This window comes from Oncorhynchus nerka, linkage group LG24, assembly GCF_034236695.1.
Source record: "Oncorhynchus nerka isolate Pitt River linkage group LG24, Oner_Uvic_2.0, whole genome shotgun sequence".
In the NCBI taxonomy this organism is placed as follows: Eukaryota; Metazoa; Chordata; class Actinopteri; order Salmoniformes; family Salmonidae; genus Oncorhynchus; species Oncorhynchus nerka.
In genome coordinates, this window is record NC_088419.1 from 4,692,660 (window position 1) to 4,716,469 (window position 23,810).

The 23,810-nt window shown below is 45.4% G+C and overlaps 1 protein-coding gene across 1 annotated transcript in view; it reads left to right on the plus strand.

Annotated features, from left to right (window-relative positions):
- LOC115107513 (retinitis pigmentosa 1-like 1 protein) overlaps positions 1–23,810 on the plus strand; it is a 52,977-nt gene that overhangs the window by 17,554 nt on the left and 11,613 nt on the right. Inside the window, exons 2-3 of the mRNA XM_065008561.1 lie at positions 17,829–18,568; positions 23,567–23,750. Of these exons, the coding sequence (XP_064864633.1) occupies positions 18,029–18,568; positions 23,567–23,750 (724 nt within the window). The 5' untranslated portion in view covers positions 17,829–18,028. The remainder of the gene's footprint in view (positions 1–17,828; positions 18,569–23,566; positions 23,751–23,810) is intronic.

The window sequence follows — 23,810 nt, forward strand, 5'->3', positions numbered from 1 at the left end:
CCTAGTGGTTAGAGTGGAGGGGGGCAGGTAGCCTAGTGGTTAGAGTGGAGGGGCGGCAGGTAGCCTAGTGGTTAGAGTGAGGGGCGGCAGGTATCCTAGTGGTTAGAGTGGAGGGGTGGCAGGGTAGCCTAGTGGTTAGAGTGGAGGGGCGGCAGGGTATCCTAGTGGTAGAGTGGAGGGCGGCAGGGTATCCTAGTGGTTAGAGTGGAGGGGCGGCAGGGTAGCCTAGTGGTTTGGAGGGGCACCAGGTAGCCTAGTGGTTAGAGTGGAGGGGCGGCAGGTAGCCTAGTGGTTAGAGTGGAGGGGCGGCAGGTAGCCTAGTGGTTAGAGTGGAGGGGCGGTAGGGTAGCCTAGTGGTTTGGAGGGGCGGCAGGTAGCCTAGTGGTTAGAGTGTAGGGGCGGCAGGGTAGCCTAGTGGTTAGAGTGGAGGGCGGTAGGTAGCCTAGTGGTTAGAGTGGAGGGGCGGCAGGGTAGCCTAGTGGTTAGAGTGGAGGGCGGCAGGGTAGCCTAGTGGTTAGAGTGGAGGGGCGGCAGGTAGGTAGCCTAGTGGTTAGAGTGGAGGGGCGGTAGGTAGCCTAGTGGTTAGAGTGGAGGGGGGCAGGTAGCCTAGTGGTTAGAGTGTAGGGCGGCAGGTAGCCTAGTGGTTAGAGTGGAGGGCGGCAGGGTAGCCTAGTGGTTAGAGTGGAGGGGCGGTAGGTAGCCTAGTGGTTAGAGTGGAGGGGCTAGTGGTTAGAGTGTAGGGGTAGGGTAGCCTAGTGGTTAGAGTGGAGGGCGGTAGGTAGCCTAGTGGTTAGAGTGGAGGGGCGGCAGGGTAGCCTAGTGGTTAGAGTGGAGGGCGGCAGGGTAGCCTAGTGGTTAGAGTGAGGGCGGCAGGGTAGCCTAGTGGTTAGAGTGGAGGGGCGGCAGGGTAGCCTAGTGGTTAGAGTGGAGGGGCGGTAGGGTAGCCTAGTGGTTAGAGTGGAGGGTGGCAGGGTAGCCTAGTGGTTAGAGTGGAGGGTGGCAGGGTAGCCTAGTGGTTAGAGTGGAGGGGCGGCAGGTAGCCTAGTGGTTAGAGTGGAGGGCGGCAGGGTAGCCTAGTGGTTAGAGTGGAGGGTGGCAGGGTAGCCTAGTGGTTAGAGTGGAGGGTGGCAGGGTAGCCTAGTGGTTAGAGTGGAGGGGCGGCAGGGTAGCCTAGTGGTTAGAGTGGAGGGCGGCAGGGTAGCCTAGTGGTTAGAGTGGAGGGGCGGCAGGGTAGCCTAGTGGTTAGAGTGGAGGGGTGGCAGGGTAGCCTAGTGGTTAGAGTGGAGGGCGGCAGGGTAGCCTAGTGGTTAGAGTGGGTGGTAGGGTAGCCTAGTGGTTAGAGCGTAGAGGCGGCAGGTAGCCTAGTGGTTAGAGTGGAGGGGCAGGGTAGCCTAGTGGTTAGAGTGGAGGGCGGCAGGCCTAGTGGTTAGAGTGGAGGGTGGCAGGTAGCCTAGTGGTTAGAGTGGAGGGGCGGCAGGTAGCCTAGTGGTTAGAGTGTAGAGGAGGCAGGTAGCCTAGTGGTTAGAGTGATGGGGCGGCAGGTAGCCTAGTGGTTAGAGTGGAGGGGCGGCAGGGTATCCTAGTGGTTAGAGTGGAGGGGCGGCAGGGTATTCTAGTGGTTAGAGTGGAGGGGCGGCAGGGTATCCTAGTGGTTAGAGTGGAGGGGCGATAGGTAGCCTAGTGGTTAGAGTGGAGGGGGGGCAGGTAGCCTAGTGGTTAGAGTGTAGGGGCGGCAGGTAGCCTAGTGGTTATAGTGTAGTGGCGGCAGGGTAGCCTAGTGGTTAGAGTGGAGGGCGGTAGGTAGCCTAGTGGTTAGAGTGGAGGGGTGGCAGGGTAGCCTAGTGGTTAGAGTGGAGGGGCGGCAGGGTATCCTAGTGGTTAGAGTGGAGGGGCGGCAGGGTATCCTAGTGGTTAGAGTGGAGGGGCGGCAGGGTATCCTAGTGGTTAGAGTGTAGGGCGGCAGGGTATCCTAGTGGTTAAGTAAAGGGTAGCCTAGTGGTTAGAGTGGAGGGCGGTAGGTAGCCTAGTGGTTAGAGTGGAGGGGCGGTAGGTAGCCTAGTGGTTAGAGTGTAGGGGCGGCAGGTAGCCTAGTGGTTAGAAGGGCGGCAGGGTAGCCTAGTGGTTAGAGTGGAGGGCGGTAGGTAGCCTAGTGGTTAGAGTGGAGGGCGGCAGGGTAGCCTAGTGGTTAGAGTGTAGGGGCTTAGCCTAGTGGTTAGAGTGTAGGGGAGGCAGGTAGCCTAGTGGTTAGAGTGGAGGGCGGCAGGGTAGCCTAGTGGTTAGAGTGGAGGGCGGCAGGGTATCCTAGTGGTTAGAGTGGAGGGCGGCAGGGTAGCCTAGTGGTTAGAGTGGAGGGGCGGCAGGGTAGCCTAGTGGTTAGAGTGGGGGGCGGCAGGGTAGCCTAGTGGTTAGAGTGGAGGGGCGGCAGGTAGCCAGTGGTTAGATTGTAGAGGTGGCAGGAAGCCTAGTGGTTAGAGTGGAGGGCGGCAGGTAGCCTAGTGGTTAGAGTGGAGGGGTGGCAGGGTATCCTAGTGGTTAGAGTGGAGGGCGGCAGGGTATTCTAGTGGTTAGAGTGGAGGGGCGGCAGGGTAGCCTAGTGGTTAGAGTGGAGGGGCGGCAGGGTATCCTAGTGGTTAGAGTGGAGGGGTGGCAGGGTATCCTAGTGGTTAGAGTGGAGGGGTGGCAGGGTAGCCTAGTGGTTAGAGTGGAGGGGCGGCAGGGTAGCCTAGTGGTTAGAGTGGAGGGGCGGCAGGTAGCCTAGTGGTTAGAGTGGAGGCACGGCAGGTAGCCTAGTGGTTAGAGTGGAGGGGCGGCAGGTAGCCTAGTGGTCAGAGTGTAGGGGTGGCAGGGTAGCCTAGTGGTTAGAGTGGAGGGGCGGCAGGTAGCCTAGTGGTTAGAGTGGAGGGGCGGCAGGGTAGCCTAGTGGTTAGAGTGGAGGGGCGGCAGGTATCCTAGTGGTTAGAGTGGAGGGGTGGCAGGGTAGCCTAGTGGTTAGAGTGGAGGGACGGCAGGGTAGCCTAGTGGTTAGAGTGGAGGGGCGGCAGGTAGCCTAGTGGTTAAAGTTGGGGGGGTGGCAGGGTAGCCTAGTGGTTAGAGTGGAGGGGCGGCAGGTATCCTAGTGGTTAGAGTGGAGGGGCGGCAGGGTAGCCTAGTGGTTAGAGTGGAGGGCGGCAGGTAGCCTAGTGGTTAGAGTGGAGGGGCGGCAGGTAGCCTAGTGGTTAGAGTGGAGGGGCGGCAGGTAGCCTAGTGGTTAGAGTGTAGGGGTGGCAGGGTAGCCTAGTGGTTAGAGTGGAGGGATCGCAGGGTAGCCTAGTGGTTAGAGTGGAGGGGTGGCAGGGTATCCTAGTGGTTAGAGTGGAGGGGCGGCAGGTAGCCTAGTGGTTAGAGTGGAGGGGCGGCAGGTAGCCTAGTGGTTAGAGTGGAGGGGCGGCAGGGTAGCCTAGTGGTTAGAGTGGAGGGGCGGCAGGTATCCTAGTGGTTAGAGTGGAGGGGCGGCAGGGTAGCCTAGTGGTTAGAGTGGAGGGGCGGCAGGTAGCCTAGTGGTTAGAGTGGAGGGGCGGCAGGTAGCCTAGTGGTTAGAGTGGAGGGGCGGCAGGTAGCCTAGTGGTTAGAGTGTAGGGGTGGCAGGGTAGTCTAGTGGTTAGAGTGGAGGGACGGCAGGGTAGCCTAGTGGTTAGAGTGGAGGGGCGGCAGGTAGCCTAGTGGTTAGAGTGTAGGGGTGGCAGGGTAGCCTAGTGGTTAGAGTGGAGGGGCGGCAGGTAGCCTAGTGGTTAGAGTGGAGGGGTGGCAGGGTAGCCTAGTGGTTAGAGTGGAGGGGCGGCAGGTATCCTAGTGGTTAGAGTGGAGGGGCGGCAGTTTAGCCTAGTGGTTAGAGTGGAGGGGCGGCATGGTAGCCTAGTGGTTAGAGTGTAGGGGTGGCAGGGTAGCCTAGTGGTTAGAGTGGAGGGGCGGCAGGTAGCCTAGTGGTTAGAGTGGAGGGGTGGCAGGGTAGCCTAGTGGTTAGAGTGGAGGGGCGGCAGGGTAGCCTAGTGGTTAGAGTGTTGGACTAGTAACCGAAAGGTTGCAAGTTCGAATCCCCGAGCTGACAAGGTACAAATCTGTCGTTCTGCCCCTGAACAGGCAGTTAACCCACTGTTCCTAGGCCGTCATTGAAAATAAGAATTTGTTCTTAACCGACTTGCCTAGTAAAATAAAGGTACAAAAAAAAATAATCACCACAGATGGTCATTGCTGACAACATCTGTCTTCTGGATCTTGTGTGTGTCTCTTTATTAGTGTTTGTCTGACTGCATCTCGAAGGCCTCTTGTTATAGTGCATCGTGTCAGAGTACGGTCCATTTAATAAGAGCTGAGCACAGTGACTAAAACCTCCCAGTACTGATGTTGTTTTGGAAAACAAGCCGGTGTTGTCGTTTGTGTCGGTATTTGTTGACACCGTGGATGGTGCCCGTTATCAGAAGCAGATATCAGGAAAGACCCGTGGCGAACTAGAAAACGTCATGCTGTCTTCATTCAGGAAAGACCCGTGGTGAACTTTGGGCTACGTCCCAAACAGCACTCTATTCTCTATATCGCTCACTACCATTGACCAAAGCCCTCATCATTGTTCGTCTGGAGAACAGTAGACCAGCCCTACAGGCTCTAGTCAAAAGAAAGTGCATTATATAGGGAATAGGGTGCCGTTTGGGTCACAAACTACAATAGATTAGGCCGTCTTCATTCCTGACACCAGCCGGTTCGAAGGATGTGGTTTGCAGTCTCCTCATCTCACTCATCTGGGCTCCTTGATCGTCAGCCATGACACCTCGGGACAGATTAGGTCATGTGGGATTCTTATGGTTTGTTTTCACCGTCTTTCTTTACGAGATAAATCGAAGTGAAGGAAAAGACGAGGCTTTTTTTAATTTTTTATTTTTTACCCATCAACCCCAAGAGCAGGAGTAGCTGCTAACAAGGCAATGTCTGATTATACTTCATTGGATTTACCAGTGTAGCGCTTTTGCAAATACATTTGTTTTTGTATTAGGGGTGACCATGGTGACGCTACGGTAGCCATTTTGAATTGAACTGAATCTTGAATACACAACGTGTATCTAAATGTCTCGGCAGCCACAGAGAAATGTGATTTAATGCTCCAGGTGTATTGTAAGCCGATCCAGGAGATGGTAGTGATGGGGGGGAAGTGCCTTTGTATCTAAATGTCTCGGCAGCCACAGAGAAATGTGATTTAATGCTCCAGGTATATTGTAAGCCGATCCAGGAGATGGTAGTGATGGGGGGGGGGGGAGTGCCTTTGGAAAGTATTCAGAGTTGTTTTACACTGTGTTAGGTTACAGCCTTATTCTAAAATGTATGAAATGTTGTTGTTTTTTTCTCATTGATCTACACACAGTATCCCCTAATGAAAAATCAACAACAGGTTTATACGTTTTTTTTTGTTGCTAATTCATACAAAATAAATGTACATTTTTCAGACTCTTTTCTCAGTACTTTTTTGAAGCACCTTTGGCAGCGATTACAGTCTCAAGTCTTCTTGGGTAGGAAGTTTGGCACACCTGTATTTGGGGAGTTTCTCCCATTCCTCTCTGCAGATCCGGGATCTGGCTGGGCCTCTCAAGGACATTCTGAGAGTTGTCCTCAAGCCACTCCTGCGTTGTCTTGGCTGTGTGCTTAGGGTTGTTGTCCTGTTGGAAGGGGAACTTTCACCCCAGTCTGAGGTCCTGAGGGCTCTGGAGCAGGTTTTCATCAAGGATCTCTCTGTACTTTTCTCCGTTCATCTTTACCTCGATCCTGACTAGTCTCCCAGTCCCTGCCGCTGAAAAACATCCCCCCCAGCATCATGCTGCCATCACCATGCTTCACCGTAGGGATGGTGGCAGGTTACCTCCTGACGTGACGCTTGGCATTCAGGCCAAAGAGCTCAATCTTAGTTTCATCAGACCAGAGAATCTTCTTTCTCGTTGTCTTTAGGTGCCTTTCGGCGAACTTCAAGCGGGCTGTAATGTGCCTTTTACTGAGGAGTGGCTTCCGTCTGACCACTGATAAAGGTGCTCCCATCTCCACAGAGGAAGTCTGGAGCTCTGTTAGAGTGACCATCGGGTATTTGGTCACCTCCCTGACCAATGCCCTTCTCCCCCGAGTATTTTGGACAATATTTCATCAATTATTTGACCCCCCCCCCCAAAGAAAATATAAAATAGTGTGCAATCATGTTTTCATCACTTTTATTTCCATGACTAAATTGTATTTAAAAACACATTTTTTTCATGACCTATATTGTATCTCTGCAGCAGACATAGAGCACTATTTTTCTTAAATGAAATTGCAGCATTGAATCACAATACATATGGAATCGTGAGAATCACAATACATATGGAATCGTGAGAATCACAATACATATGGAATCGTGAGAATCACAATACATATGGAATCGTGAGAATCACAATACATATGGAATCGTGAGAATCACAATACATATGGAATCGTGAGAATCACAATACATATGGAATCGTGAGAATCACAATACATATGGAATCGTGAGAATCACAATACATATGGAATCGTGAGAATCACAATACATATGGAATCGTGAGAATCACAATACATATGGAATCGTGAGAATCACAATACATATGGAATCGTGAGAATCACAATACATATGGAATCGTGAGAATCACAATACATATGGAATCGTGAGAATCACAATACATATGGAATCGTGAGAATCACAATACATATGGAATCGTGAGAATCACAATACATATGGAATCGTGAGAATCACAATACATATGGAATCGTGAGAATCACAATACATATGGAATCGTGAGAATCACAATACATATGGAATCGTGAGAATCACAATACATATGGAATCGTGAGAATCACAATACATATGGAATCGTGAGAATCACAATACATATGGAATCGTGAGAATCACAATACATATGGAATCGTGAGAATCACAATACATATGGAATCGTGAGAATCACAATACATATGGAATCGTGAGAATCACAATACATATGGAATCGTGAGAATCACAATACATATGGAATCGTGAGAATCACAATACATATGGAATCGTGAGAATCACAATACATATGGAATCGTGAGAATCACAATACATATGGAATCGTGAGAATCACAATACATATGGAATCGTGAGAATCACAATACATATGGAATCGTGAGAATCACAATACATATGGAATCGTGAGAATCACAATACATATGGAATCGTGAGAATCACAATACATATGGAATCGTGAGAATCACGTGAGAATACATATGGAATCGTGAGAATCACAATACATATGGAATCGTGAGAATCACAATACATATGGAATCGTGAGAATCACAATACATATGGAATCGTGAGAATCACAATACATATGGAATCGTGAGAATCACAATACATATGGAATCGTGAGAATCACAATACATATGGAATCGTGAGAAACATATGGAATCGTGAGAATCACAATACATATGGAATCGTGAGAATCACAATACATATGGAATCGTGAGAATCACAATACATATGGAATCGTGAGAATCACAATACATATGGAATCGTGAGAATCACAATACATATGGAATCGTGAGAATCACAATACATATGGAATCGTGAGAATCACAATACATATGGAATCGTGAGAATCACAATACATATGGAATCGTGAGAATCACAATACATATGGAATCGTGAGAATCACAATACATATGGAATCGTGAGAATCACAATACATATGGAATCGTGAGAATCACAATACATATGGAATCGTGAGAATCACAATACATATGGAATCGTGAGAATCACAATACATATGGAATCGTGAGAATCACAATACATATGGAATCGTGAGAATCACAATACATATGGAATCGTGAGAATCACAATACATATGGAATCGTGAGAATCACAATACATATGGAATCGTGAGAATCACAATACATATGGAATCGTGAGAATCACAATACATATGGAATCGTGAGAATCACAATACATATGGAATCGTGAGAATCACAATACATATGGAATCGTGAGAATCACAATACATATGGAATCGTGAGAATCACAATACATATGGAATCGTGAGAATCGTGAGAATCACAATACATATGGAATCGTGAGAATCACAATACATATGGAATCGTGAGAATCACAATACATATGGAATCGTGAGAATCACAATACATATGGAATCGTGAGAATCACAATACATATGGAATCGTGAGAATCACAATACATATGGAATCGTGAGAATCACAATACATATGGAATCGTGAGAATCACAATACATATGGAATCGTGAGAATCACAATACATATGGAATCGTGAGAATCACAATACATATGGAATCGTGAGAATCACAATACATATGGAATCAATACATATGAGAATCACAATACATATGGAATCGTGAGAATCACAATACATATGGAATACGTGAGAATCACAATACATATGGAATCGTGAGAATCACAATACATATGGAATCGAATGAGAATCACAATACATATGGAATCGTGAGAATCACAATACATATGGAATCGTGAGAATCACAATACATATGGAATCGTGAGAATCACAATACATATGGAATCGTGAGAATCACAATACATATGGAATCGTGAGAATCACAATACATATGGAATCGTGAGATGGAATCACAATACATATGGAATCGTGAGAATCACAATACATATGGAATCGTGAGAATCACAATACATATGGAATCGTGAGAATCACAATACATATGGAATCGTGAGAATCACAATACATATGGAATCGTGAGAATCACAATACATATGGAATCGTGAGAATCACAATACATATGGAATCGTGAGAATCACAATACATATGGAATCGTGAGAATCACAATACATATGGAATCGTGAGAATCACAATACATATGGAATCGTGAGAATCACAATACATATGGAATCGTGAGAATCACAATACATATGGAATCGTGAGAATCACAATACATATGGAATCGTGAGAATCACAATACATATGGAATCGTGAGAATCACAATACATATGGAATCGTGAGAATCACAATACATATGGAATCGTGAGAATCACAATACATATGGAATCGTGAGAATCACAATACATATGGAATCGTGAGAATCACAATACATATGGAATCGTGAGAATCACAATACATATGGAATCGTGAGAATCACAATACATATGGAATCGTGAGAATCACAATACATATGGAATCGTGAGAATCACAATACATATGGAATCATATGGTGAGAATCACAATACATATGGAATCGTGAGAATCACAATACATATGGAATCGTGAGAATCACAATACATATGGAATCGTGAGAATCACAATACATATGGAATCGTGAGAATCACAATACATATGGAATCGTGAGAATCACAATGAGAATCACAATACATATGGAATCGTGAGAATCACAATACATATGGAATCGTGAGAATCACAATACATATGGAATCGTGAGAATCACAATACATATGGAATCGTGAGAATCACAATACATATGGAATCGTGAGAATCACAATACATATGGAATCGTGAGAATCACAATACATATGGAATCGTGAGAATCACAATACATATGGAATCGTGAGAATCACAATACATATGGAATCGTGAGAATCACAATACATATGGAATCGTGAGAATCACAATATATGGAATGGTGAGAATCACAATACATATGGAATCGTGAGAATCACAATACATATGGAATAGTGTTGAATCACAATACATATGGAATCCTGAGAATCACAATACATATGGAATCGCCTGAGAATCACAATACATATGGAATCGTGAGAAAGACATTACTCTCCATATGGAAACGTGAGAATCACAATACATATGGAATTGTTTGAGGAAACATCCAATACATATGGAATGTGAGAATCACAATACATATGGAATCGTGAGAATCACAATCCAGTCTGATGCTAATGAGAGAATCACAATACATATGGAATGCTGAGAATCACATTACATATGGAGTCTGAGAATCACAATACATATGGAATTAGAATCACAATACATATGGAATCGTGAGAATCACAATACATATGGAATCGTGAGAATCACAATACATATGGAATCGTGAGAATCACAATACATATGGAATCGTGAGAATCACAATACATATGGAATCGTGAGAATCACAATACATATGGAATCGTGAGAATCACAATACATATGGAATCGTGAGAATCACAATACATATAGAATCAGCAACTAAGTATGGTGATAATGGTGTATGGTGATAATGTTGTATGGTGAGGTCTCTGGCAGTTCTAGGTGATAGTGTTGAATAGATCTATACCCTGAAATCACCCACTCTGGCTTTTCGCCTGCTTTGGTTTTACAGGAACATCTTGTGATATTATGAAAAGACATTACCTCTCCAGAGTATTTACAAAGACATGCTGAGATTGTTTGAGGTTTAAACATCCAGACTCCAGTCTGATGCTAATGAGGGACATTACTACTCCAGTCTGATGCTAATGAGGGACATTACCACTCCAGTCTGATGCTAATGAGGGACATTACAACTCCAGTCTGATGCTAATGAGGGACATTACAACTCCAGTCTGATGCTAATGAGGGACATTACTACTCCAGTCTGATGCTAATGAGGGACATTACCACTCCAGTCTGATGCTAATGAGGGACATTACCACTCCAGTCTGATGCTAATGAGGGACATTACCACTCCAGTCTGATGCTAATGAGGGACATTACAACTCCAGTCTGATGCTAATGAGGGACATTACTACTCCAGTCTGATGCTAATGAGGGACATTACTACTCCAGTCTGATGCTAATGATGGACATTACCACTCCAGTCTGATGCTAATGATGGACATTACCACTCCAGTCTGATGCTAATGAGGGACATTACCACTCCAGTCTGATGCTAATGAGGGACATTACCACTTCAGAAACCAGATCATTTATCCAACCTCTCCTTGAGGATCCCTTGCAGACCCCCAAACATTTAGCAGTTATAAACCTGAATTAGCTCATCTGATTCTCCTTTAGCCTAACGGACAAGGTTTGGTTTTCAGACAGACTACAGTGTTGGTAAGACACTGGTTGATCTTCTGGCTCTTCACTATACAGGAAATAACCTGCATGTGTTCTGCAGGAGAGAACCATTCTGTCTCTTCACTATACTGAATGTGTTCTGTAGGAGAGAACCATTCTGTCTCTTCACTATACTGAATGTGTTCTGTAGGAGAGAACCATTCTGTCTCTTCACTATACTGAATGTGTTCTGTAGGAGAGAACCATTCTGTCTCTTCACTATACTGAATGTGTTCTGTAGGAGAGAACCATTCTGTCTCTTCACTATACTGAATGTGTTCTGTAGGATAGAACCATTCTGTCTCTTCACTATACTGAATGTGTTCTGTGGGAGAGAACCATTCTGTCTCTTCACTATACTGAATGTGTTCTGTAGGAGAGAACCATTCTGTCTCTTCACTATACTGAATGTGTTCTGTAGGAGAGAACCATTCTGTCTCTTCACTATACTGAATGTGTTCTGCAGGAGAGAACCATTCTGTCTCTTCACTATACTGAATGTGTTCTGTAGGAGAGAACCATTCTCCAGTAAATGTGTTGTTTTGTCCAACATCCTGTCGTCTGCTTGTCGTTTACCACACAGAATGTTGGAGATATTCAGTGTTTCTCTGGCATTTGCCAGTGGACTTTCTTTCTCAAACAGGATTTTGCATTAAACCTCCACCACATTGTCCCTTAAGGGAACTGTATGATACTGTACTGCACTATACTGCACTGTCCTGCACTGTACTGTACCGCAATATACTGTACTGTACTGCACTATACTGCACTGTACTGCACTATACTGTACTGTACTGCACTGCACTATACAGCACTGTACTGCACTATACTGCACTGTACTGCACTATACTGTACTGTACTGCACTGCACTATACAGCACTGTACTGCACTATATTGTACTGGACTGTACTGTACTGCACTATACTGTACTGCACTATACTGTACTGTACTGCACTATACTGCACTGTACTGCACTGTACTGTACTATACTGTACTGCACTATACTGTACTGCACTATACTGTACTGCACTATACTGTACTGTACTGCACTATACTGCACTGTACTGCACTGTACTGTACTATACTGTACTGTACTGCACTGTACTTCACTATACTGTACTGTGCTGCACTATACTGTACTGCACTGCACTATACTGTACTGCACTATACTATACTGTACTGTACTGCACTGCACTGCACTATACTGTACTGCACTATACTATACTGTACTGCACTGCACTGCACTGCACTATACTGTGCTGTGCTGTACTGCACTGTACTGTACTGCACTATACTGTACTGCACTGTACTGTACTGCACTATACTGCACTGCACTATACTGCACTGTACTGCACTATACTGCACTACACTATACTGCACTACACTATACTGCACTGCACTATACTGCACTGCACAATACTGTACTATACTGCACTATACTGTGCTGCACTATACTGCACTATACTGTACCTTACTGCACTATACTGAACTATACTGTACCGCACGATACTGTACTGTACTGCACTATAATGTACTGTACTGCACTGCACGGTACTGTAATGTACTCTACTGTACTGTACTGTAATGTACTGCACTACACTGTACTTTACTGTACAGTACATTATATTACACTGTACTGTGCTGTACTATACTATACTGTATCTATCTGCACTGCATTGTATTATACTGTACTGTACTATGCAATATACTGCAATATACTGTACTGTACCATATTGTATTATACTGTATCGAACTGTACTGTACTGTGTTATACTGTGGCATTCTGTACTGTATTATACTGTACTATACTGTTCTATGTTATACTGTAGTATTCTGTACTGTATTATACTGTACTATACTGCACTATGTTATACTGTGCTGTTCTGTGCTGTACTGTATTATGCTGGACTCACTATACTGTACTACACTGTGCTGTACTCTAATATACTGTACTACACTGTACAGTATTGCGCTATACGGTACTGTAATATACTGTACATTATTATACTATACTGTACTGTATTATACTGTACTATAATATACTGTACTGTATTATACTGTACTATACTATACTGTACTCACTACACTGTACTACACTGACCTGTACTACAATATACTGTACTGCACTATACTGTACGCACTACTGCACTCACTATACTGTGCTATACTACACTGTTGGTACTATACTGTACTATACTCTACTGGACTACACTATATTGTACTATGCTATAATGTACTGTACTATACTGTATTATACTTTACTGTACTATACTGTGCTATAATGTACATTGTATATTAAATGTAATATGTAATATACTATACTGTACTATGCTGTACTGTACTATACTGTACTGTACAATACTGTACTGTACAATACTCTTCTATAGTGTACTGTATTTGTAATATACTTTACTATACTGCACTGTTCTATGCTGCACTATAATGCACTGTACTGGACTATACTGTATTGCAGTGTAATGTAATGTACTATACTGTACTGTACTTTACTGTACTATAAGGTACTGTACTATACTGTACTATACTGTACTGCACTATGATGTACTGTACTATACTATACTTTACTATACTGTAATACGCTGTACTGTACTATTTTGTACTATTCTGTACTTTATTGTACTGCAATATACTGTACTGTACTTTACTGTACTGCATTGTACTGTATTATACTGTACTGTATTATTCCACACTATAATATACTATAATATACTGTACTGCACTATACTGTACTGTATTATCCCACACTATAATATACTATAATATACTGTACTGCACTATACTGTACTGTATTAAACTGTTCTGTTCTGTTCTGCACTATACTATACTGTATCAAACTGTACTGTGTTGTATTATACTGTACTGTACTATACTGTACTATACTGCAATATACTGTACTGTACTGTATTGTATTATACTGTATCTAACTGTACTATACTCTACTGTACTGCACTATACTGTACTATATTGCAATATACTGTAGTGTACTGTATTACACTGTACTGTTCCGCACTATACTGTACTGTGTTATACTGTACTGTTCTGTACTATACTGTACGGCACTGTGCTCTACTATAATGTACTCTACTGTACTAAACTGTACTGTATTATGCTCTACTCACTAATGCACTGTGCTGTACTATAATATACTGTACTGTACTGCGCTCTTCGGTACCATACTATACTATACTATACTGTACTATGCTGTACTGTACTATACTATAATGTACTGTACTATACTGTACTGTACTGTACTATACTGTTCTCACTGTACTGCCCTCGCTATAATGTACTGTACTGTGCTATACTGTATTGTACTATACTGTACTATACTCTACTGTGCTATACTTTAATGTACTGTACTGTATTATACTGTACAATGCTATATGGTACTGTACTGTACTGTAATGTAATGTACTATGCGGTACTGTACTATACTATACTGTACTGTACAGTAATGTAATATACTACACGGTACTGTACTCTGCTGTACTCACTATACTGTACTGCACTGTACTATACTGTACTATACTGTATTCACTGCACTGCACTCACTATAATTTACTGTACTATGCTGTACTGTAGTGTACGATACTGTGCTATACTCTACTACACTATACTATACTGTGCTATACTATAATATACTATACTATACTGTTCCACATTGCACTATACTATACCATACTGTACTATAGTGTACTACACTGTACTATACTATACCATACTATAATGTGCTATACTATACTGTACTATACTGTACTATATTGTACTATACTATACCATACTGTACTATATTGTACTATACTGTACTATACTGTGCTATACTTTACTGTACTATAATGTACTGTACTATACTGTGCTATACTTTACTGTACTATAATGTACTGTACTATACTGTGCTATACTTTACTGTACTATAATGTACTGTACTATACTGTACTATACTGTACTATACTGTGCTATACTTTACTGTACTATAATGTACTGTACTATACTGTGCTGTACTGTATTTGTTTAACTGGTTGATTCTGTCGTTATGGACAAATTATATGTTGAACACTGGCTCCCATTCTGTATATATTGATCACTGGCTCCCATTCTGTATATATTGAACACTGGCTCCCATTCTGTATATATTGAACACTGGCTCCCATTCTGTATATATTGAACACTGGCTCCCATTCTGTATATATTGAACACTGGCTCCCATTCTGTATATATTGAACACTGGCTCCCATTCTGTATATATTGAACACTGGCTCCCATTCTGTATATATTGAACACTGGCTCCCATTCTGTATATATTGAACACTGGCTCCCATTCTGTATATATTGAACACTGGCTCCCATTCTGTATATATTGAACACTGGCTCCCATTCTGTATATATTGAACACTGGCTTATTGATCATTAATGTTTAGGGAAGTGACAGTAGGCCTACAGGAAGTGACAGTAGACCTGCAGGAAGTGACAGTAGTCCTGCAGGAAGTGACAGTAGGCCTACAGGAAGTGACAGTAGGCCTGCAGGAAGTGACAGTAGACCTGCAGGAAGTGACAGTAAGTCTGCAGGAAGTGACAGTAGGCCTGCAGGAAGTGACAGTTGGCCTGCAGGAAGTGACAGTAAGTCTGCAGGAAGTGACAGTAGGCCTACATGAAGTGACAGTTGACCTGCAGGAAGTGACAGTAGTCCTGCAGGAAGTGACAGTAGGCCTGCAGGAAGTGACAGTAGGCCTACAGGAAGTGACAGTTGGCCTGCAGGAAGTGACAGTAAGTCTGCAGGACAGTAGGTGACAGTAGGGCCTGCAGGAAGTGACACTGCAGGAAGTGACAGTAAGTCTGCAGGATGTGACAGTAGGCCTGCAGGAAGTGACAGTTGGCCTGCAGTGAATGTCTGCAGGAAGTGACAGTAGGCCTACATGAAGTGACAGTTGACCTGCAGGAAGTGACAGTAAGTCTGCAGGAAGTGACAGTAGGCCTACAGGAAGTGACAGTAGGCCTACAGGAAGTGACAGTTGGCCTGCAGGAAGTGACAGTAAGTCTGCAGGAAGTGACAGTAGGCCTGCAGGAAGTGACAGTTGGCCTGCAGGAAGTGACAGTAAGTCTGCAGGAAGTGACAGTAGGCCTACAGGAAGTGACAGTAGACCTGCAGGAAGTGACAATAAGTCTGCAGGAAGTGACAGTAGGCCTACAGGAAGTGATGGCCATGTCTACTGTCTGTGTTGATCAGGCTCTCCGCTAAGACTAAGCTCTTTATTTAAACTTATATGAAGCTTACCTCTGCTACTTGCTGCTCGCCCTCTTTAAACACAGTGAATGTACAGGTCTCTATTTAAAGAGTTTTATCCCTAAGATAAGACCTAGTGCCAAGGTCTCTATTTAAAGAGTTTTATCCCTAAGATAAGACCTAGTGCCAAGCTCTCTTGTGTGGCTCCGTCCTTAGTCTTTATCTGCTTATTAAGGCCACGCAGAATATGTTCAGGACTTAAATGTTTCCATGAACACCTCACACCTAATGTGAGAAGTACATTAATGTACAAGACTTAGAGCTAACTACCTAAATAAGGGGAAACACCAACACAAAGTGTCTTAAAATAGGGCGTTGGTCCACTACGAACCAGAACAGCTTTAATACACCTTGGCGTAGATTCTACAAGTGTCTGGAGTGTCTATTGGAGCGAAGCAACAGCATTGTTTCATTTGGTGTTCTGTCGATGGTGGTGGAAAACGGTGTCTCAGGCGCCGCTATAGAATCTCTTATAAGTGTTCAACTAGGCTGAGCTCTGGTGACTGAGACACACACACAGTTTTGTATTGCCATTCTTGTGGGGACCAAATAATTGAGTCCATTTCAAAATTATATTATCCCTAACCTTAACCGTTAACCTAACTCTAACTCCTAACCCTAACCCTAAATCTAACCCTAACCCTAACCCTAACCCTAACCTAACTCTAACTCCTAACCCTAACCCTAAATCTAACCCTAACCCTAACCCTAACCCTAACCCTAACCTAACTCTAACTCCTAACCCTAACCCTAAATCTAACCCTAACCCTAAATCTAACCCTAACCCCTAGTGTAACCCCTAACCCTAAACTTAATTTAAAACTTTTCTTGATTCACTATCCTTGTGAGGACTTCTGGTAACCACAAAGATAGTTTAACACAAACACACACACACTACACACACACTTCACACACACACACATATACACACACACCCTTTAAACCGCCTATGAGATCCTTCTAGCCATGGTAGCTAAAATAATGGGCAACTATCCTAAGCATGATGGGATGTCAGGAACCACACCTAAGCATGATGGGATGTCAGGAACACCTGCTTTCAATATACTTTGTATCCCTCATTTACTCAATTGATTCCCATATTTTGTCAGTTACCTGTATATTTAATAAGTACAAGACATAAACCCGCATTAAGGTATAAGAGTCAGAGTATAGATTTATCATATATTTATCAGACTAATCATATATTTATCAGACTACACATATTCTCTAAGCCTGTTCCATTTTACACCAGAGACAGTGAAATGATCCTATGTCAAGTTGTTGAAGTGCACACATACTTGAATCGATTTATATTCCTTAGCACAAACTACTAAATGCTTCTCTCATCGCAAAACAAGTAAACATGTGCTGTTCATGATGTCATCTGACCTTGTTGACCTTCTTCTCCCTCTTCCTCTCTTGCAGTGTGGGCGAGTGGGAGGAACACAGTTATCATGTGGACCACCAGCCCCTAAACAACCAGCCAGTTTAACCATGACACCCACTTGCCTGCGCTGACCTGCCCCCCCCACCCCACCCCCCCTCCTCATTTTTCTCTACACACCTTTGTCGAGAGGCGTGGACTAACCGGGAAATAATAGCAGTCGGACAGGAAGTAAACAAAGATGTCTTCCCACAAGCGCAGATTCCAGTGCTTCGATGCCATCTCGGACGAGGGCGGCCACCACCACCACTCCAAACCCTCGCTCCCCTTCGGGCTGCGTTCTGCCCCCGCGCCTCCCCCCAGGAGAGCCACCCATGGTGGGGATACCATTCACCAGGAGACCCTGGAGGATTGGGGGTGTTACCTGTGCGCCCAGGCCACAGAGGCCAGAGAGGAGGCCCAGAGAGAGGCCCAAAGAGAGGCCCAAAGAGAGGCATCAGCCTGGTACCTCCCTCCGGTCCACCCACACTCCCACCATCACCACCCTCAGCAGTATGTTCGCAGGCGGCCGGTCCGGCCTGAGGAGGTCCCTGCTGAGCCCTCTTGCCACCACCACCACCTCCACAAGAAGGTGGTGCTGGTGAAGAATAGCGACCCCTCTGTTCGGAGGACCATCGTGCTCCATCGCAAGACCCTCCGCAGCCTGAGCCTGTTTCTGGAGGAGCTGTCAGAGTTCATGCAGTACCACATCAGGAAGCTGTACACTCTGGAGGGACGCAAGGTGACACTGTTTTCTTCCTCAACATCCTTAGATATTACCATTTGGTAATGCTAGTTTAGGGTAACTTTAAGTTTCCCCAAAGTGAAGCATTGTTTATCGTTAGATGATGATAGTGACCTCTGGCTCTACTCCTGACCTCTGACTCTACTCCTGACCTCTGACTCTACTTCTGTCCTCTGACTCTACTCCTGACCTCTGACTCTACTCCTGACCTCTGACTCTACTCCTGACCTCTGACTCTACTCCTGACCTCTGACTCTACTCCTGACCTCTGACTCTACTTCTGTCCTCTGACTCTACTCCTAACCTCTGACTCTACTCCTGACCTCTGACTCTACTCCTGACCTCTGACTCTACTCCTGACCTCTGACTCTACTCCTGACCTCTGACTCTACTTCTGTCCTCTGACTCTACTCCTGACCTCTGACTCTACTTCTGTCCTCTGACAGTTAAAGATTGGGATATTATTTTTGATGATATTGTAATATTGTATTTGCGGCTGGTCGGCTGGTCGGCTGGTCGGCTGGTCGGCTGGTCGGTGGTCGGCTGGTCGGCTGGTCGGCTGGTCGGCTGGTCGGCTGGTCGGTGGTCGGCTGGTCGGCTGGTCGGCTGGTCGGCTGGTCGGCTCAAAACTCATTGTTCCTTCTGTAGCGTGTTATTAGTGTGTTTAAAATACGTAACAAGTAAAATATGTTTTCAGCACTTTATTTCCATGCCTGATCAAAACAAATGTTCCCATGGCACACTCTCTTGTCCCTCTGCAGCAGACATATAGTGAGCAGTATGTTTGGATCGTAGTATCAAATATCAATACATGTAGAATCGTGAATATCGCAATACGTATCGTATCAGCACCTAAGTATCGTGATAATATTGTATTGTGAAATCCCTGACAATTCTCAAGCCTAGAAACGGATTTTGTTCAGTGGAAGTCTACAGCACGGCTAAGGTGCTTTTGTCTAATGTGCTTGTCGCCAAAACAGGTTTGGCTTCTGTGTGAGAAATCAACCGAATTTGTTATGACTGTTTCTAGTCATCACATGAATGATTTTGTTTGGAAAATGTTAGAAGGCAACAGACTGTGGAGACATGACTTTTCTTTGGTAGTTTCTAATATTACCTGTGAGAAGCCCTGGGAGTGTGAGCGTGAAAGAGAGACCTCTAGTGGCAGGAATTATGACGACCATATATTTTACCAAGAGCCAAAGCGGAGTCAAACTGATATTATGATGCTGAGATTCTATTTTTCCATTCAGAACATAACTGTATTGATAACAGCATGTGCACCTCAACGTTTCGTTTAGGAAAAGGATGCTTCTTAAAGAGGCAGCGATATATCTGGATTGTTTAGTGACAATACAGGGGTTTCCTGTCTGTCGGCCTTCTACTGTAGCCCCTCCCCTATGTAGCCCCTCCTCTATCAGCTCTATCCTTGTAGCACCTCCCTATCAGCTCTATCCTTGTAGCCCCTCCCTATCAGCTCTATCCTTGTAGCCCCTCTCTATCAGCTCTATCCTTATAGCCCCTCCCTATCAGCTCTATCCTTGTAGCGCCTCCCCTATCAGCTCTATCCTTGTAGCCCATCCCCTATCAGCTCTATCCTTGTAGCCCCTCCCCTATCAGCTCTATCCTTGTAGCCCCTCTCTATCAGCTCTATCCTTGTAGCCCCTCCCTATCAGCTCTATCCTTGTAGCCCCACCCCTATCAGCTCTATCCTTGTAGCCCCTCCCCTATCAGCTCTATCCTTGTAGCCCCTCCCTATCAGCTCTATCCTTGTAGCCCCTCACCTATCAGCTTTATCCTTGTAGCCCCTCCCTATCAGCTCTATACTTGTAGCCCCTCTCTCCATCAGCTCTATCCTTGTAGCCCCTCCCTATCAGCTCTATCCTTGTAGCCCCTCCCCTATCAGCTCTATCCTTGTAGCCCCTCCCTATCAGCTCTATCCTTGTAGCCCCTCCCTATCAGCTCTATCCTTGTAGCCCCTCTCTATCAGCTCTATCCTTGTAGCCCCTCCCTATCAGCTCTATCCTTGTAGCCCCACCCCTATCAGCTCTATCCTTGTAGCCCCTCCATATCAGCTCTATCCTTGTAGCCCCTCTCTATCAGCTCTATCCTTGTAGCCCCACCCCTATCAGCTCTATCCTTGTAGCCCCACCCCTATCAGCTCTATCCTTGTAGCCCCACCCCTATCAGCTCTATCCTTGTAGCCCCACCCCTATCAGCTCTATCCTTGTAGCCCCTCCCCTATCAGCTCTATCCTTGTAGCCCCTCACCTATCAGCTCTATCCTTGTAGCCCCTCCCTATCAGCTCTATACTTGTATCCCCTCTCTATCAGCTCTATAATAAGCGACACCTGAAGGGGGTGGAGACAATAATGAGGACAGGTGAAACAGATCAGGGTGTGACAGTGCAGGACATTTCCTGCAACAACAGGGTGTTCAAATTAAAATCCCACATATGTAGCAATGCTTGAGAAGGAGGTTATGAGACATGTTCACCCGAAGTCAGATGGAAGTGTAATGGTTAGTAATTATGATGTGCTTTAATGGATAAAGATGTTATTACTATGGTACTAGACCTTGAAAGACTATCATTTTCCCATCTTAGATAACTTATTTAAAAATAAGGGAAAGTTGACAACTATTCATCTTAGTAACTATTCATCTTAGTAACTATTCATCTTAGTCAAAACAGAGCTATTTTAAAATAAGCAGGTCAATGTTGAGAATTCACAGGCAGTAGGAGACCAGGAGTCGCTCAGAAATGCATCCTCCTCTACAGCAACGATTAATTATCTTCATCTGGGCTATGTGTGACTGCGGATAAAACCATTTATCTGGTTCAACTGCCAGGGTGGTTTTATAGTTTGAAAATGCACAGTGAGCAATAAAGACAACTTAAAACCATGTACAAATAGAAAAACGAATCTAATAGATCAAATTCAGAGAAATTATATAGTCATTTTTACCTTTCACAACATTAAATGTTGGGTCTCAAAGACCACTTGGCTTGTATGAACGAACGGGCTTCCTGGGGGTCTGTAACCCACACTATTGTTCTGTATACAATTCTGTATGATTGGCAAAACATGACTTGTTGCACATCTGTAAGCTTTTTGGGATAGTATTCCATTTCCCAAATAAGTTATTTACACTCTTTACCCAAATTCACACATGTTGTGCAAACTAAGGAAGGTGAGTATAGTCACTGAGTAATGTTGGTGCTAGATTTGTAAAAAAAACAATATGGAACTACTGCTCGCATATTAATATGGAAATTCAACCGGAACCACAGAGTCGGGAGTAGAGTCGGGAGTAGAGTCGGGAGTCAGGAGTAGAGTCGGGAGTAGAGTCGGGAGTCGGGAGTCGAGAGTCGGGAGTCGAGAGTAGAGTCGGGAGTAGAGTCGGGAGTCGGGAGTCGGGAATCGAGTCGGGAGTCGGGAGTCGAGTCGGGAGTCGAGTCGGGAGTCGAGTCGGGAGTCGGGAGTCGAGTCGGGAGTCGGGAGTCAAGTCGGGAGACGGGAGTAGAGTCGGAAGACGGGAGTAGAGTCGGGAGTCGGGAGTAGAGTCGGGAGTCGAGTCGGGAGTCGAGTCGGGAGTCGAGTCGGGAGTCGAGTCGGGAGTCGGGAGTCGAGTCGGGAGTCGGGAGTCGGGAGTCGAGTCGGGAGTCGGGAGTAGAGTCGGGAGTCGGGAGTAGAGTCGGGAGTCGGGAGTAGAGTCAGAGGTCAGGAGTAGAGTCGGGAGTAGAGTCGGGAGTAGAGTCGGGAGTCGGGAGTAGAGTCGGGAGTCGGGAGTAGAGTCGGGAGTCGGGAGTAGAGTCGGGAGTCAGGAGTAGAGTCGGGAGTAGAGTCAGAGGTCAGGAGTAGAGTCGGGAGTAGAGTCAGAGGTCAGGCGTAGAGTTTGGAGTAGAGTCGGGAGTCAGGAGCAGAGTCGGGAGTCGGGAGCAGACTCGGGAGTCGGGAGTAGAGTCGGGAGTAGAGTCAGAGGTCAGGAGTAGAGTCAGAAGTCAGGAGTAGAGTATGGAGTAGAGTCAGAGGTCAGGAGTAGAGTCAGAGGACAGAAGTAGAGTCAGAGGTCAGGAGTAGAGTCAGAGGACAGAAGTAGAGCCAGAGGTCAGGAGTAGAGTGAGAGGTCAGGAGTAGAGTCAAAGGTCAGGAGTACAGTCAGGAGTAGAGTCCGGGGTAGAGCCGGTGACAGACAGAGACTGGGGACCACACCAGACAGAGACTGGGGACCACACCAGACAGAGACTAGAGACCTCACCAGACAGAGACTGGGGACCACACCAGACAGAGACTGGGGACCACACCAGACAGAGACTGGGGACCACACCAGACAGACACTGGGGACCACACCAGACAGAGACTGGAGACCACACCAGACAGAGACTGGGGACCACACCAGACAGAGACTGGAGACCACACCAGACAGAGACTGGAGACCACACCAGACAGAGACTGGGGACAACACCAGACAGAGACTGGGGACCACACCAGACAGAGACTGGGGACCACACCAGACAGAGACTGGGGACCACACCAGACAGAGACTGGAGGCTCACCAGAAAGAGACTGGGGACCACACCAGACAGAGACTGGGAACCACACCAGACAGAGACTGGGGACCACACAAGACAGAGTCTGGGCACCACACCAGACAGAGACTAGGGACCACACCAGACAGAGACTGGGAACCACACCAGACAGAGTCTGGGCACCACACCAGACAGAGACTGGGGACCACACCAGACAGAGACTGGGGACCACACAGACAGAGACTGGAGACCACACCAGACAGAGACTGGGGACCACACAGACAGAGACTGGAGACCTCACCAGACAGAGACTGGAGACCACACCAGACAGAGACTGGAGACCACACCAGACAGAGACTGGGGACCAGTTTCCTTGTCTAGGAACCTGTCTGTCCTCTATTAGTCTGCTTATCTACAGTAAAACATTTTGTTCACCTGGCTCTCTGTGTGTTTCTTTGTGTCAGATCGACAGTGTTCAGGGTCTCCTGCAGTGCCCCAGTGTGTTGATTTGTGTGGGCCGTGAGCCCTCCCATCCCATCCTTCTGGAGAACTTCCGGAAAAACTCAGATGACAAACTTCCACGACTGCGGCCAAAGTCACTGGGACGCTCCAGCATGGCCAGTGAAGGACAGGAGAGTAAGAAAAATGGTATGACTATATAAATCAATCAATAACTCACTCAAGCATATCAATCAATAAAACAAATTG